This window comes from Vollenhovia emeryi, unplaced genomic scaffold, assembly GCF_000949405.1.
Source record: "Vollenhovia emeryi isolate VEMERY1.0 unplaced genomic scaffold, V.emery_V1.0 DF939231.1, whole genome shotgun sequence".
Classification (NCBI taxonomy): domain Eukaryota; kingdom Metazoa; phylum Arthropoda; class Insecta; order Hymenoptera; family Formicidae; genus Vollenhovia; species Vollenhovia emeryi.
Window position 1 is genome coordinate 86,329 of NW_011967135.1, and position 13,318 is coordinate 99,646.

A 13,318-nucleotide genomic window follows, 5' to 3' on the forward strand; every position below is an offset into this window, starting at 1 on the left:
GTATCGGATGAGCCACAAGTAGGATCATCCCTAGGTGTAGAATGGGCATCAAGGATCAAAAGTAGGATCATTCGCGAGTGAATAGACGAGTCGTATCGAGATTGTTTATGGATTCAGCTGCTATTTCTACATAAGAAGACTATGAAAGAAATATCATAGTGAAATTATAGAAAAAGATGATACTTTACCAGAAGCAAGCAGGCATGCGGTAGGTCCGAAAGTGAATATAGAGACGTTATCCACAGTTGATAATACAGTATTAAATCTTGCCTGTTGCCTGGCATTGTGTGAGTTTATGGTTACCGGTTGATCGAGCTGGTTGAGTTTGGTTCCCGTGCAGTGCCGTGACTGCCGTGTATGTCAGCCTAGTGCACGAGCCATATCTATAATCTACTTTTCACATGTTCAGTGTGATGTGATATTTAGACGGGTCATGTCTTTGCACAAGTTTCTTTCAATTGAAGATTAAAATGTCAAAAATGAATTCGAAAGACAAAGATAATAAAACGTTGCACGATAAACTCAAGCAATTTTTCCGCATAAATAAAGGTAAGTCTATTACGTTTCGGACATGTCGTGTGTTTTACCTTACGTCCGATATATTTATCATCATATCGACCGGCTTTGCAGGAAGTTACAAGAGTCGCGAAGAGTTTACACTGACGTATGATATCGAGAAAGAAATTAGTCCTGATAGTCCGGTGCATCATCGTACAAAAGCGATTAAAGAACTTCGCGAGGCGGTGCTCAATCAACAGTGGGAAGATGTATGTATACACAGAGAGCGTCGCTTTATTACATTTCTACTCCATTTCTTTCTACTAATAGAGAGCAGCGGAACGTTTGTGGAATTTAGTTCAAGATTTGCTAGGAAAGGACGTTCCTCGCGAACACAGGCATTTAACGTTGAATTTTTTAAAATGCCTCGTGCAAGGACAATATTCCAAGCTTTCGTCACTGATGCGCGTCAAGTTTTTCATGGTAGTGAAGGAATATGATATTCCCGAAGACATTGGTCCAAGGTATTCCAATTACCGCTCTCTCTCTCTCTTTTCACATTTGCTCCATCTTAAATCTTTAAATCTTTCAGATTGGAATTGTTACAAACATTAACGGAACATGGAAAAGATATTTTACATTTGGAAGAAAGAATGGGCCCTTTCCTATTGGAATGGATGCCTACGGTAACAGCGGGAGATGGGAAAAGAGGAGCCGAGTTTTTGTCTCTTCTTGTCAATGTCATCAAATTCAATTCGGCTTACATCGACGAGGATATTGTATCTGGTCTTGTCCAGTAAGTGTCTTGGAAATTATTTTCTATTCTATATTTAAGTACTTTATAGTCACATTATTGTAATTGCAATCCCTGCAGGTACATCTCCCATCTGTGCTACTATAGTAACAATACCGATGTCGTTTCTGGATGTTTGGAAGCTCTTGACGCAATTATGTGTTATAGTAATTTGCAGTCTGACTCGCTACAAACTTTTATTATAGCCTTGTGCAGAAGCGTCAATGTTGAGACTTATTGCCAAACAAGTTGGAAGGTACATAAATCTATAATACTATACATACGTATAGAATGGTGACACATTGTAATTTGCAGATTATGCGAAACTTATTAGGAACACATATGGGTCATTGTGCTTTGTATACAATGTGCCACTTGTTACAAGATACAAACTTTCAACGTGACGTTCGTCTATTACGAGGTGCAGTGTTTTATGTCAATATGGGTTTATGGGGTACGCACAGAATACCAAAATTGGAGTGTACACCGGCATCTGTTTTACCTTCCTTCTATCAGGTATGTATGCACATATATGGAATATTTGGTACATTGACTGTATCGACTACATTAACAGGCTCTCCAATGCAATCATCCAATCGTTATGTACGAAGTTACTCTATCGATACAAAGATTGGTGAATAAGTATGGCAATGAACTTTGGGATCCTACATGGAGTATCATTCTTGATATTATAGAAGAAATTATTACTCATACTGGTAAAGCTCATTAAAATGTTGTATTTAATCCAATTGAGAAACATAGTAGCCATAGTATACATAATTTTTCGACATTGTCTCAGAAAGCAGTAATCAGCCGGCAACCAGGCAGGTTTCCACGAGCTTACACGAGGCGATTACTAATATTGAAAATTTGCTTGATGTAAACAATTACAATGGTTGCGTTCAACGTTTTTATGATCTAGTTGAGCGTTGTAGCGATTCTCGGCCCGTAAGTGCATACAAGTGCAAAGTATTATAAAATATATTAACAAATATGGTATAGTTACTTTTAATTGATCTTTCTTTCCAGGAAGGGTCTGTATTAAAATTAATTGAATACAGAGCTTCTATAATAGGCCCTACGTATTATCAATGGCAGACCAAATTAGGATCTTTGATGGAACGTTATTATAAAATTGAAACACGTACGACCATTAGAATGAAGGTTCTGGAAGTTCTAGCTAACGTCATTTACGTTAATAGGTATTCTAAACTTTTCTCAATTTAATAACATGCAATTGCTACAATATCTCATTTGATAGGTCGAGATATGAAGACGAGCTTATTGAGCGAGTAGTTGTACCATACACGCAACATGTCGATGTAGATCCGGATATTACAATACGTACCGGCACGGCAAATTTACTAATTGATCTTTGCTTGGAGTGTGATACGAAGCGATGCATAGAACTTTTAGACATACTGGAAAAGGTATTAAGATAATTAATAGCAAATATGCGTGTATCTATAGTGAGATAATTTCTTTGTCTAGATAATCAACAAGCCTTTCACATCAGACACTCCAATCTCTATGGACGCTGACATCAAAGATGTAAAAGCTGCTGTTGTGGGAGTTATACGGATATTCACTTGTAAAATTTATCGTTTACCCTCAAGTCACGCAATTTGTGCTTATAAAATCTTGGTAAATCACCTTGAGCAACATTACAAAGATCCCGCAGTCTTCCATGATGTATCAACAACACGTTATTTGGTAATTCTTTTCTCACCAGGTTAAAACTTATGGATATACATTGATACATATATAACGTATTACATTACAGATCTTTGAATGTTTTTTAAAAATCAGAGCAAATTCTCTACATCATCTTGGTATATTAGATGCGTCGAGTAATACTGTGACGCGATTTAGTCCATATCTTATTTTGGAACATGGTACAAACGAGCGTATCAACAATGCAGCTGGGGGCAACAGTCCTCCACCAGCAAGTCCAGTGCCATTGCAACATTTATCTTGTCACATTACTCCAATATCTTTAACTCATGGGTGTAAAACCATCATTTCGTGTATCAAACAAGAAAAAGGTAATGACAATACTTCATTATTTTTATTATAGTTTCATTTTTAAAGAAAGATTTCAAACATTTTAGATAAAGAGTATTAAAATAATCCTCTATGAGAATATTATAACAATACATAAAATGATTATTATACACACACATGTACGTACAAATATATGTATATATTATACATACATGTAAGTGATATGCCCCTTTTCAACAGATTGGAAAGTTTTATATCTTATATTGAAAGAATTACCCCAAGTGATGCAGAATAGAGCATTGGTGTTATCTCGTCATAGTAATGACATTGATTTTTTTGCAGCAGCTTTATGTTCAATGGTTGGTTAACTCATTCTTTATCTCTTATAAGCTTTATATTATTTAAATACTTATTAATTTGGTAACCTTTAGGTGAGTGATAAGAGTTTACGTCTCCCTGAATCGCTTTACAATGTTCCGCCTAAATTTACCCTCTCCGAATTTCGAGTCTACGTTTTTCCAGTACTAGCATCTCTAGCATCATATCATGCGCATTTGGAACCTTATTTGCAACAAAGTCTAATAAAATGTCTCGAGGTAAGACAATGCATTTTATATGATTATACAGAATATAACAAGTTATTATAATGTATCAAGATTTTTACATGTTGCAAAATTTAATTGATCTTTAGGTTGGCCTCACAGCAAAGTGTGCAAGCCAATGTGTAACCAGTCTCACAATCTGTACATTAGAAATGCGTGATGCAATGAATAAACTTTTATCCGAAGTCCTATTAAATTTATCAAAAATTTCTGCAACAGTCTATATTGCTATACCAATTATAGAGTTTTTATCAAGTAAGTTTCCTATATACAGTCAGAAACAAAGACTTGATTGAATTTATAATACCAATTTTGTAAATGTAAATTTACGTTTTAGCTCTAACTAGACTTCCAAAAGTTTTTGCCAGCTTTATTGGAGATCAATACATGTCTGTATTTGCAATACTGTTGCCATATACCAATCCTTTCAAATATAACCATTATACGGTATCTCTGGCTTATCATGTAATTGCTGTATGGATTTTAAAGTGCAGACTTCCTTTTCGGAGAGATTTTGTTAAATTTATTACTACGGTATGTACAATTATGTCAATATATTGCTTAATTTTTGCGAATACTCGACATGATTATGTTTTATTTCTTCTTCTTTTTTTCTGTAAACAGGGATTGAAAGCAAACGTGATAATCCCTCTTGAAGAAGGACATCTAATGAAATCTGATTTTAGTGTTATCAACGAAGATTCTTCAAACAGAAAACGTAGTTCTAGCTTGACTGAACAAGTAGGAATAAAGATATCTGTGATAATTATATTTATCAAAATGCCTTTTAATAATATTACATGTATGCATGTATACATATGTGTACATGTCACGCGTGTGCATGCATTTATATCTTGGCAATTATTTAACATTAGATGAATATACATTTTTGTGTGTATGTACAGGGTAGTAGAGGTCGAAGAGAAAGACCAATAATGGCCAATCGAATGATAGGAGAAAGCAGAGCTTTAGATTTAAAACCTCCAATGGACGAAGGTTTGATGAACTTTCATATTGAGCTGATTGAAACTTGCATTGATTTAATGGCTCGTTATACGTTTTCAAATTATTCAGCACGGCCTAAAAGGTAACTTAATCTTACTTAATCTTGATTAACTAAAACAAGTATGAAACAAGGAAATGTTATTGATTTTACAACAGATTACCAGCTGCCGATTTCCTCCTTAAAGAAGGTCAGTCAATGACTTGGATTCTTGGCAACAGACTTATCACTGTAACGACAAGTGGTTGTAGTAATAAAGCTATGCGTGGTGGACTTTGTGACAACTGTTGGGCAGCGTGCAAACCTGGCTTTCTGTTACTCGATCATACAAAAACCTCTCATTCAAACTTACAACGCACTTCAAGCATCGAGGTACTTAATATGATAAATTCATATAAATATTCCAAAGTACATGATTCAAAAATGGAATGGTATAATTTTAATAGTTGTGTTTCTTTTTAACAATATAAACAATCTGCAGTAATGATTGTATTTATACACTGCACCGAAAACATTAACTTGTAAATAATTCCATGTACTTGAAAAAAGGCATATTACACATAAAAAATTATATCGATAGACATCGAAAGAGGACAAGTTATCCAGACAATCTTCTGGTGGTCATGGCAGCTCAAATGCAAATACTGCTACAAATTCTCCCACGGAAGAATCTAAAAAATCTACAGAAGATCCTGACAATATGAAAAAGGAATTTCTTATGGAGAAAACTGATAAGGATCAAGTTGAAACGTCAAAGTTGGGACAGATCTTAAATAGCGATAAACAAGATGGACATATACTCTGTGCTTGCTGGTGTCAAGGATGGGCTGAAATATATGTTCGCAGACCTACAGGCGATATGTCTTGGATTATGAGAATCCAGAATTCTACACAATTTGAAACTCCTATGGATTTTCCTGTGCACGACATTATGGCTTTATATATGCCATCAAATCAAGATGTAATACCAAATAAACAGCAAGAGGTTGCCTCAGAATACTCTGATGAAGAAACAGAAGTAAAATTATCATAATTCTTAATTATTGCAAGTTATTCGGCAAGAAAGGGACTTTTAATAGTTCGTATTACAGGATGTGCCAAACAAGAATAATATTAGTCAGTCGCAGAGTGAACATGGAGCGAAACCGATAATTTCTTCCGTAGCATCGGGTCCAATTGCAATACCTGGTTCGCCGGCTCGACCTAGTCCATCTCGGCAGAGTTCAAGAGACAGTTTGGAAAGTTTAGAAGAGGGTGAAGAAGGTATTAATTTTATTACGTGGAAATTGGCTTGCAGTTTTAAATTAATAACAATTTAAAAAGATGGGAAAAAAATCTTCCATAGATACACGGCGTTCGAGAAATCCAGTACGCCGGTCGAATTCTAGTCCAGAGATGAGCGCCAATTGGAAAAATCCATTCTTAAATAAAGAAAAATTAAATGTGCAGCAACAAGTTGACAAAGATTTTACTTGCTCAGAGCTAGAGATCAAACTGGATGCAGAACTGAAGAAGCATTCAAAAAATATTTATACAAAAGATATGAGGTACATTTACATGTATATTATTTGTATTATTTGTCTGACGATAGATGAATGATTTATTTGCATAATTTATAGAGTTAGCTGCGAAGCCATACCGGAAGAAATATTTGGCATGGGAACAACTCCACCTTCTTCAGAAAATACCGGAGATCATCCAGCCGCGTTACGTTCGCAACGTTCTTATCCAGGAGCAACACAGATTACTCAAACAATTTCAACGACCAGCAATACCGTACCACCATCTCCTACAACTATACAGGTGCGGATAATATGTTAGCAAAATGATAAGAATTGTACTATATTATAATGTGAAAATTCATATAGGCACCAGGAAATTATTTAGGAATACAAACACGCCCTGCGCAAATACAATCGTCTACTACAAAAGCGCCGCAATCACCTACTCAAGTTTATTCTCGATTGTCTAGTTTTGATTACAATTCGAAGCAAGTGCCACTGACTGTTGAAAGTAAACCACCTATCGGGCGAAGTCATATTGCAGATAAGGTATGTAAACATATTTGTCGTATATCACACCAGTCCTACTTGATGACTTTTAGCAGAAAGATGAGAGGCCAGATCCGTCTACATTGCCTCCCTTGCCTATACCTTTCCGCGACAGAGGCCACACAATCTCTGTTATGAGCCCAGTGAAAAAATCACGGGAATGGGATAACATGCGACGAGGCAACTCTCCTCGAGTAAAAGATCCACCGCGAACAGGAATTAATCCAAGGTATCTCGAGTTGTTTCGACGTGTATAATATTTCAACAATTGGCAAGAGGAAATTAACACGTTGTACCGTTACAGTTTTGTATTCCTTCAACTTTACCATGCAGCGCACTTTGGCACTACCACAGAAAAGCCTTTGTTGGTACCACAGACAACAGCCATACAACGCGCAGTGACAAATCTAGATAGAATACAGCCGTATGAAACTCACAAAATTGGAGTACTCTATGTCGGCCAGGGACAAGCTTCCAACGAAATTGAAATTTTGGCTAATCAGCATGGTTCCCTACGTTACACTGAATTTTTGAAACGTCTAGGGACATTGGTTCGCCTGAAAGACGTCGATGAAAATATATTTTTAGGTGGATTAGATCGTAATGGCGAAAATGGAGAGTTTGCTTATATTTGGCAAGATGACGTTACGCAGGTTTGTAAATCGGGACATTAATACATTGCTTTTTCTGAAATGAATGGACAATTTTTATTTATAGGTAGCTTTCCATGTTGCAACGTTGATGCCTACAAAAGCGAGCGACCCAAAGTGTACATCTAAAAAGACACACATTGGGAATAATTATGTAACACTTGTATATAATGAATCTGATGAACCTTACAATATACAGACAGTTAAGGTGTGTATATAACATTAAACGCTGTCTTTATAACTCTATACAAGTATAATTTATGTACTTTCTCACACAGGGTCAATTTAATTACGCCTGTGTCGTGATACAACCTTTGGATCATGGTACTAATCAAGTTACGGTACAAGCGCGAGAAGAATTGGCTGAACATATTGGTCATAGTGAGCCTAAAATTATTTCCGATCAAAATTTGGCTATTCTTTCGCGGCAACTTGCTCTACACGCTAATGTAAATATTATACAAGATATTTCCTTTTATATAGCAAAACAGAATTAGAGACAATATTCATTATAGTTATTCATTATAGTTGGCCTCGATGGTTTGTTCGTCTTTGAAGCAAAACAATCACAACCCATATGCTTCCAATTGGTTGGAGCGCTTACGTCATATCAAGCGGTTAAGAAGCAGAGTGTTGCAGGAATATATCAACAACAATCCGGAGACTGCTGCAGACGAATTATCACCGAGAACCAACAAGCGAGTTTATATGGATGACTTTACGGAATATACAACATAGTTTTTGTATCGTATACAATATACATAGATTAACGCTAGGAAAAATGACGAATGAAAACAGCTGAATAAGACCAAATTATAATAAAACTCATACTTGCTATGATCAAACTATACAAAACTATCTCGTTATATCACAGAAATCATATATATATATGTATTATATGCCATGTATAGTTGATATTCTTCTTTGCTCTTGCAACGTAAATAAAACCAATATCACAATTACCATATCTTCTTTTACTTGGGGGATGAGATTACATGTGGGAATTTTCTTCAAGATTCGTGCTCGCGTGCGTCGTTGGCGCAGCTTATCGGAGTCGGACCAGTATCACTCGCGCTTCAGACCAATCGAGTTGGAGGCATTTCTGGTTACTCTCGAGTTCCAATTAGGAGGAACATTATGTCGAATAAACATTTGTTTATGAAAGCGGGATTTCCGCGGGCACCCGTTGGTCTCGGGATCGGACGTTATGTTTGTCAATTGCAGAGAGTAACTTTAAAGTTTTGCAAAAGTCACGGTTCGAGTCGAGGAATGAGGTGATTCGTCTAACCTATATCTCCGCCATCGAAATCCAATTTCTTTGTGAATCACATGCTTAATTGTTTTGCAGAGGGTTTATAGAGCACGATTTAGTCGATTACGCGAAAGAAAATCCAGGAGTGGTGGTATACGTTAAACCAAGAAGGCACAGACATCCGGTGGTAGTCGCCGAATACCGTATGTTTACGTTCGTCTACGGAAAGCGTAATTATTTGTTGGAAAATGCTAATGTATACTTTGTGTGAACGCAGTGAACGGCGATAGACAATGGATGCCGGTTGCTAATTATAGTCGGGACGATATTGTAAAATGGATGGAATTGTTGCGGACGCAATTTCACGATGGTCCTTCGCTAAGATTGCGTAAACTATGGCACACGGAGTTTCCATCGATTCAAGGACCGTGGACACCGTTTACCTTTAGAAATCCCATGTTAAATCTAGCACAATTTCCTAATGTAATTATGCTTTATAATTGATATCTGTCAGAGATGAGTAACATTGTCTTGATGAAATGTCTTTGATTTGTAGAAAGAGCTTGGTGCAGCTGTTAAGCTTGCTCCTACAGCGACGGAACAACTTGTCAAATTGTTCAAGGCTCAGCAGTTGACTGACGACACAGCCAACGATTCCACAAAAGCTGATAAAGATGCCGAACAAGCTTCAGAGTGTGTTCAGAGAGCATAATTTTTTTATGCGTTTTAGTTTAAAGCAGACACCTTATTTCTAATTCATAGATAAAAGGAGCAGAATATTGTATAAATATACATTGTATAAAAAGTATAATCACGTGTATTTCATAAATGCAATTGATACATGGAAAGTTTTATCAAGTATGCGTACATAAAGTACAACTCTGCAGGATATAATCATCAAGTATATAATGAAAGATTTAACACAATACACAACTTTCATCTTTTTCCTTTCGATCGTTTTTCACCTTTTCTACGTTATGAAACGAAGCTTCAGCAGCACAATGTAAAACATCTGACGGCACATCTATCGCAGCTTCTGCACGTACTGTCCTCTGAAAAGTTATAGCATCGATATGAGTTTACCACAACATCAATCCTTTAAGTTATGAAACCTTCAATTACCATCGTCCATTACCATCTGTTTAGGTTGAATATTACCACCTCTATTAAAACTGGTTGGCACATCTACAGCAGCCGCTACACGTCCTGTTTTCTGTAAAAGTTATAGCATCGGTATAAGTTTTATACAACGTTAATCTTTAATTATCGACCCTTCAATTACCATCTGTTTAGGTTTAGGTTTAGGTTGAATATGTCCACCTCTATTGAAAGTGGTTGACACATCTCCAGCAGTCTCTATACGTGCTTTCTGTACAAGTTATAGTATCGGAATAAGTTTTATAGAACATCAATCTTTAATTATCAAGTTTTCAATTAGCATCATCAATTACCATCTGTTTAGGTTTAAGTTGAATATTTTCACCTCTGTTATATAAATCAGTAACTATCTTGTCTGTTTTGACTGCGTTCGTATACGAGAAATTGTACTCTGCAATAAACAATCACGTTGTTCTTATTTTATTCACTTATACCGATTAAGTTGTTTTTATACATTAATGACTGAAAAATATAGTATACGCACGAGTATTCTTGGGCAAATGCGCTGAATGATTCGCAGTATTACTATGATCTAATGCTGAACGTGTATTAGCATTTACTATTACAAAATCAAAAGCAGAGTTATTCTCGACAGCTGACTTTGCAACATCGAATTGCGAACAAGATTTTGGTACGTCAGGAAGACTGACCTAGAAAACATATTTTATTTATCAATATATCTTACTATATAGCCAGCTGATTTGAGCAAATACCATTTTAATTTTTGCGAGATTTTCCACACTTTTAGTTGAATCGGAATCTACTTGATTATTCCATTTGTCATTTTTCTAAAACATAAAATTATCTCTATAATACTCGGTAATGAGAATTTCTAATTTCCATTTTGTTTCTTTTTGCCCCGAAATATTCAACTTTTAATAATTCTATCGCGATATTGAAATAAATCATTTTTTATGGAATCTTTATTTTTAGTTTACATACGCAAAAAATACATGTTAAACATATCTTTTATTATCATCATATACATATATGTAAAGAGAATAAAATCAGATTTTATAAATGGGATATTATCTTTACTACATGCTTAATTATACATATATATTTTTCAGATTTAAGTATGTACTCTACACATTTCCATGCAAAATTTATCTCATGTAGAATTATATTGCACAATATATCTTACTTACATACACATGTACATATAGGAAAAAGTAATTTCATAAAATTAGTTTTTCTTTAAATTGTTCAACTTTGAGGTAATATTTGCCCGTTGCATCGGATCCAGTAAATTTTTATAACTCACCTACAATACAAAACGTTCATGATATAAATGGCAATAAATGTTATTAATATTTTGCAAGTACAAATTAAGAAATATCTCTGAAACTTTTTAACCAATTTGTTACTTTCTGTCGAAATAATAATTCATTACCTTATGATGATCCATTTTAAACTTTGGATCTTTGCAGCAGTGAGTAAAGTGATTTACATCACCACATCTTCCACACTTTGATCCCCAAGCAGGACATTTCCCTTGAGGATGCTGCTCGTGACATCTCCAACAACATCTTTTCACATTATTATCCAGTGGTTTTTGTAAAACACCCGTGGGCTTCGCTTTACATTTTTCAGTAACCTGTTTCATCTTTTCAGCATTAATGTTGTAATCATTGTAAATCTTTACCAGTTTCGGCAAATCTAAATTATCTGCTTCAAAAAGCTTAGTACGTAGTATTTTGTCGTGAGTGTCCAGAACGACTTTGTCCCGTACGATACTATCTGCCATATCGTTAAAATTGCAAGTTTGAGCTTTTTCCTATAAATAATCAAACTTTAAATACATGTATATAACTTACAACATATTATTCCAAGTATAACGTACTCTCAAACTATTAATATACTGCTCAATGGACTCATTTTGCTTCTTTGATCTTGTAAAAAACTGGTACCGTTCAACCACCTCCTTTTTCGGCGGATTAAAATATTCCTCCAGCTTCGCAATCAATATGTCCATATCATCTTTGTCTTGAATATTATCGAAAGATATATTTTGTATCGCCTCAATACCAACTCTTCCAATTAGATTTTTTAAACGATCTGCACGTCTTTCACTCGATTCATCGATATATCCACTTAATCTCATAAATGAATTAAAACATTCTTTCCAGCTTTGCCAGTTGCTGGCTATATCACCATCTTTCGTTAATGGCTCTGGAGGACGCACGTGAAACATGATGAATAAGAAACTTACTGAAAGAAAAGAAAAGAAAAGATTACTCTCCCTTCTCTTCCTTCCTTCTTTATTCAGATTACATCTTAATAAAATTATACAATCTTTCTTATATACAATGTATAAAATTACACGAGAGAGATTCTTACATTGATAATTACACAACTAAAAAGTATGTGCTTATCCATAAGCTAATTTTTTCTACACAAATCTCGTTTAACGTTTAGTGGTCGAAGCTTTAGACAAATTATATAACAAAATAATTTGGCAACAGTAATAAGTACCAAATTTTATTCTTACTTTATTACTAGATACAGACTGTCAATTTCTCAGCATTAAAGAATAAAAGTTAATATATTTGACAAAAAAGTTTCCATCAGTCTAAAGACATGTATCTTTAAACAAGAAAAAATTATCGACAAACATATGGTTATCTTCTCCGAGATAAGATTAACCATTTGCCATTGATTAGAAACTAGAAGAATTTTAAAATACGACAACTGTATATTATATTTTTCGAGCACTCAACTCTCTTTTATATGCGGTAGATTTCGTGTGAGAGACGTGTAAAAACGATGGAATGCTATTTGGAAAGTTCTTTTTACAGTTTTTGATTAAAAAGGTATTATCAGTAGCATGACAATTTTTGCAATTATATTCCGTTTTCCCTAGAAGACACAATAGAGAGCTAGAAAATAATTGAATCGAAGAGAACGTGTTCGATTAAAAGAAAGGAGACGAGTGAAACATTTTTTTTTTTTTGTTGAATTTGTCAAGGGAGCGATTTGTACGCCATGTTGAATGTAAAAATTTGATGACGTGTTTGGGAGGAGACTCGGGACGTTATTGCTAAACAAGTTTTCTAACGCGCTTACCTGCTGACGGTCCACGAGAGTTCGGGTGAAAATTGTCGTCCTGAAAATACGTGCTACGCGACTAAGGCGCGAACAAAGGCGGATTCTTCACTCCGTACGTTGTCAACCCTCCCGAATGACATACGAGATAAGTGGAGATAAGCGAGCCTCTCGCTAGGTATATATGTGTGGCAACGGGTATTCCCCACGAATGCAGAGACGCAGCGGATTGGATCGGGACTCGGCGAGTGGCCAATGAGCG

General features: G+C 35.4%; 3 protein-coding genes across 7 annotated transcripts; 2 read left to right on the plus strand and 1 right to left on the minus strand.

Annotated features, from left to right (window-relative positions):
- The first annotated feature begins 373 nt into the window (after nucleotides 1-373).
- On the plus strand, nucleotides 374-8,563 carry LOC105560389 (tuberin). 2 transcript variants are annotated; one of them, XM_012009483.1, is made up of 29 exons: nucleotides 374-549; nucleotides 631-767; nucleotides 829-1,022; nucleotides 1,091-1,294; nucleotides 1,373-1,547; nucleotides 1,607-1,807; nucleotides 1,866-2,007; nucleotides 2,091-2,239; nucleotides 2,321-2,493; nucleotides 2,553-2,721; nucleotides 2,783-3,004; nucleotides 3,075-3,336; nucleotides 3,536-3,654; nucleotides 3,727-3,891; nucleotides 3,987-4,152; nucleotides 4,235-4,431; nucleotides 4,522-4,638; nucleotides 4,803-4,984; nucleotides 5,059-5,272; nucleotides 5,481-5,918; nucleotides 5,992-6,163; nucleotides 6,246-6,447; nucleotides 6,520-6,703; nucleotides 6,769-6,951; nucleotides 7,005-7,180; nucleotides 7,256-7,604; nucleotides 7,669-7,809; nucleotides 7,880-8,050; nucleotides 8,130-8,563. In XM_012009483.1, exons 1-29 carry the CDS (start codon nucleotides 471-473, stop codon nucleotides 8,337-8,339), a joined length of 5,493 nt encoding a protein of 1,830 aa, XP_011864873.1. In that variant the 5' UTR covers nucleotides 374-470; the 3' UTR covers nucleotides 8,340-8,563. The 2 variants fall into 2 exon arrangements, with proteins under 2 accessions (XP_011864873.1, XP_011864874.1); XM_012009484.1 differs by having other exon boundaries at nucleotides 7,008-7,180.
- Nucleotides 8,564-8,645: 82 nt separating this feature from the next.
- LOC105560395 (39S ribosomal protein L43, mitochondrial) lies at nucleotides 8,646-9,781 on the plus strand. Its single transcript, XM_012009501.1, has 4 exons — nucleotides 8,646-8,875; nucleotides 8,950-9,056; nucleotides 9,131-9,336; nucleotides 9,410-9,781. Exons 1-4 carry the CDS (start codon nucleotides 8,739-8,741, stop codon nucleotides 9,563-9,565), a joined length of 606 nt encoding a protein of 201 aa, XP_011864891.1. The 5' UTR covers nucleotides 8,646-8,738; the 3' UTR covers nucleotides 9,566-9,781.
- LOC105560394 lies at nucleotides 9,653-13,195 on the minus strand. Of its 4 annotated transcripts, none has more exons than XM_012009497.1 (9): nucleotides 13,078-13,195; nucleotides 11,855-12,222; nucleotides 11,405-11,788; nucleotides 10,725-10,799; nucleotides 10,496-10,661; nucleotides 10,305-10,402; nucleotides 10,136-10,222; nucleotides 9,989-10,066; nucleotides 9,653-9,905 (listed from the first exon to the last, which is right to left on the minus strand). In XM_012009497.1, the coding sequence occupies exons 2-9, from the start codon at nucleotides 12,203-12,205 to the stop codon at nucleotides 9,771-9,773; spliced, it is 1,374 nt and encodes a 457-aa protein (XP_011864887.1). In that variant the 5' UTR covers nucleotides 12,206-12,222; nucleotides 13,078-13,195; the 3' UTR covers nucleotides 9,653-9,770. The 4 variants fall into 4 exon arrangements, with proteins under 4 accessions (XP_011864887.1, XP_011864889.1, XP_011864890.1 ...); XM_012009498.1 differs by having other exon boundaries at nucleotides 9,764-9,905; nucleotides 9,976-10,066; XM_012009499.1 differs by lacking the exon at nucleotides 10,725-10,799.
- Nucleotides 13,196-13,318: the final 123 nt, after the last annotated feature.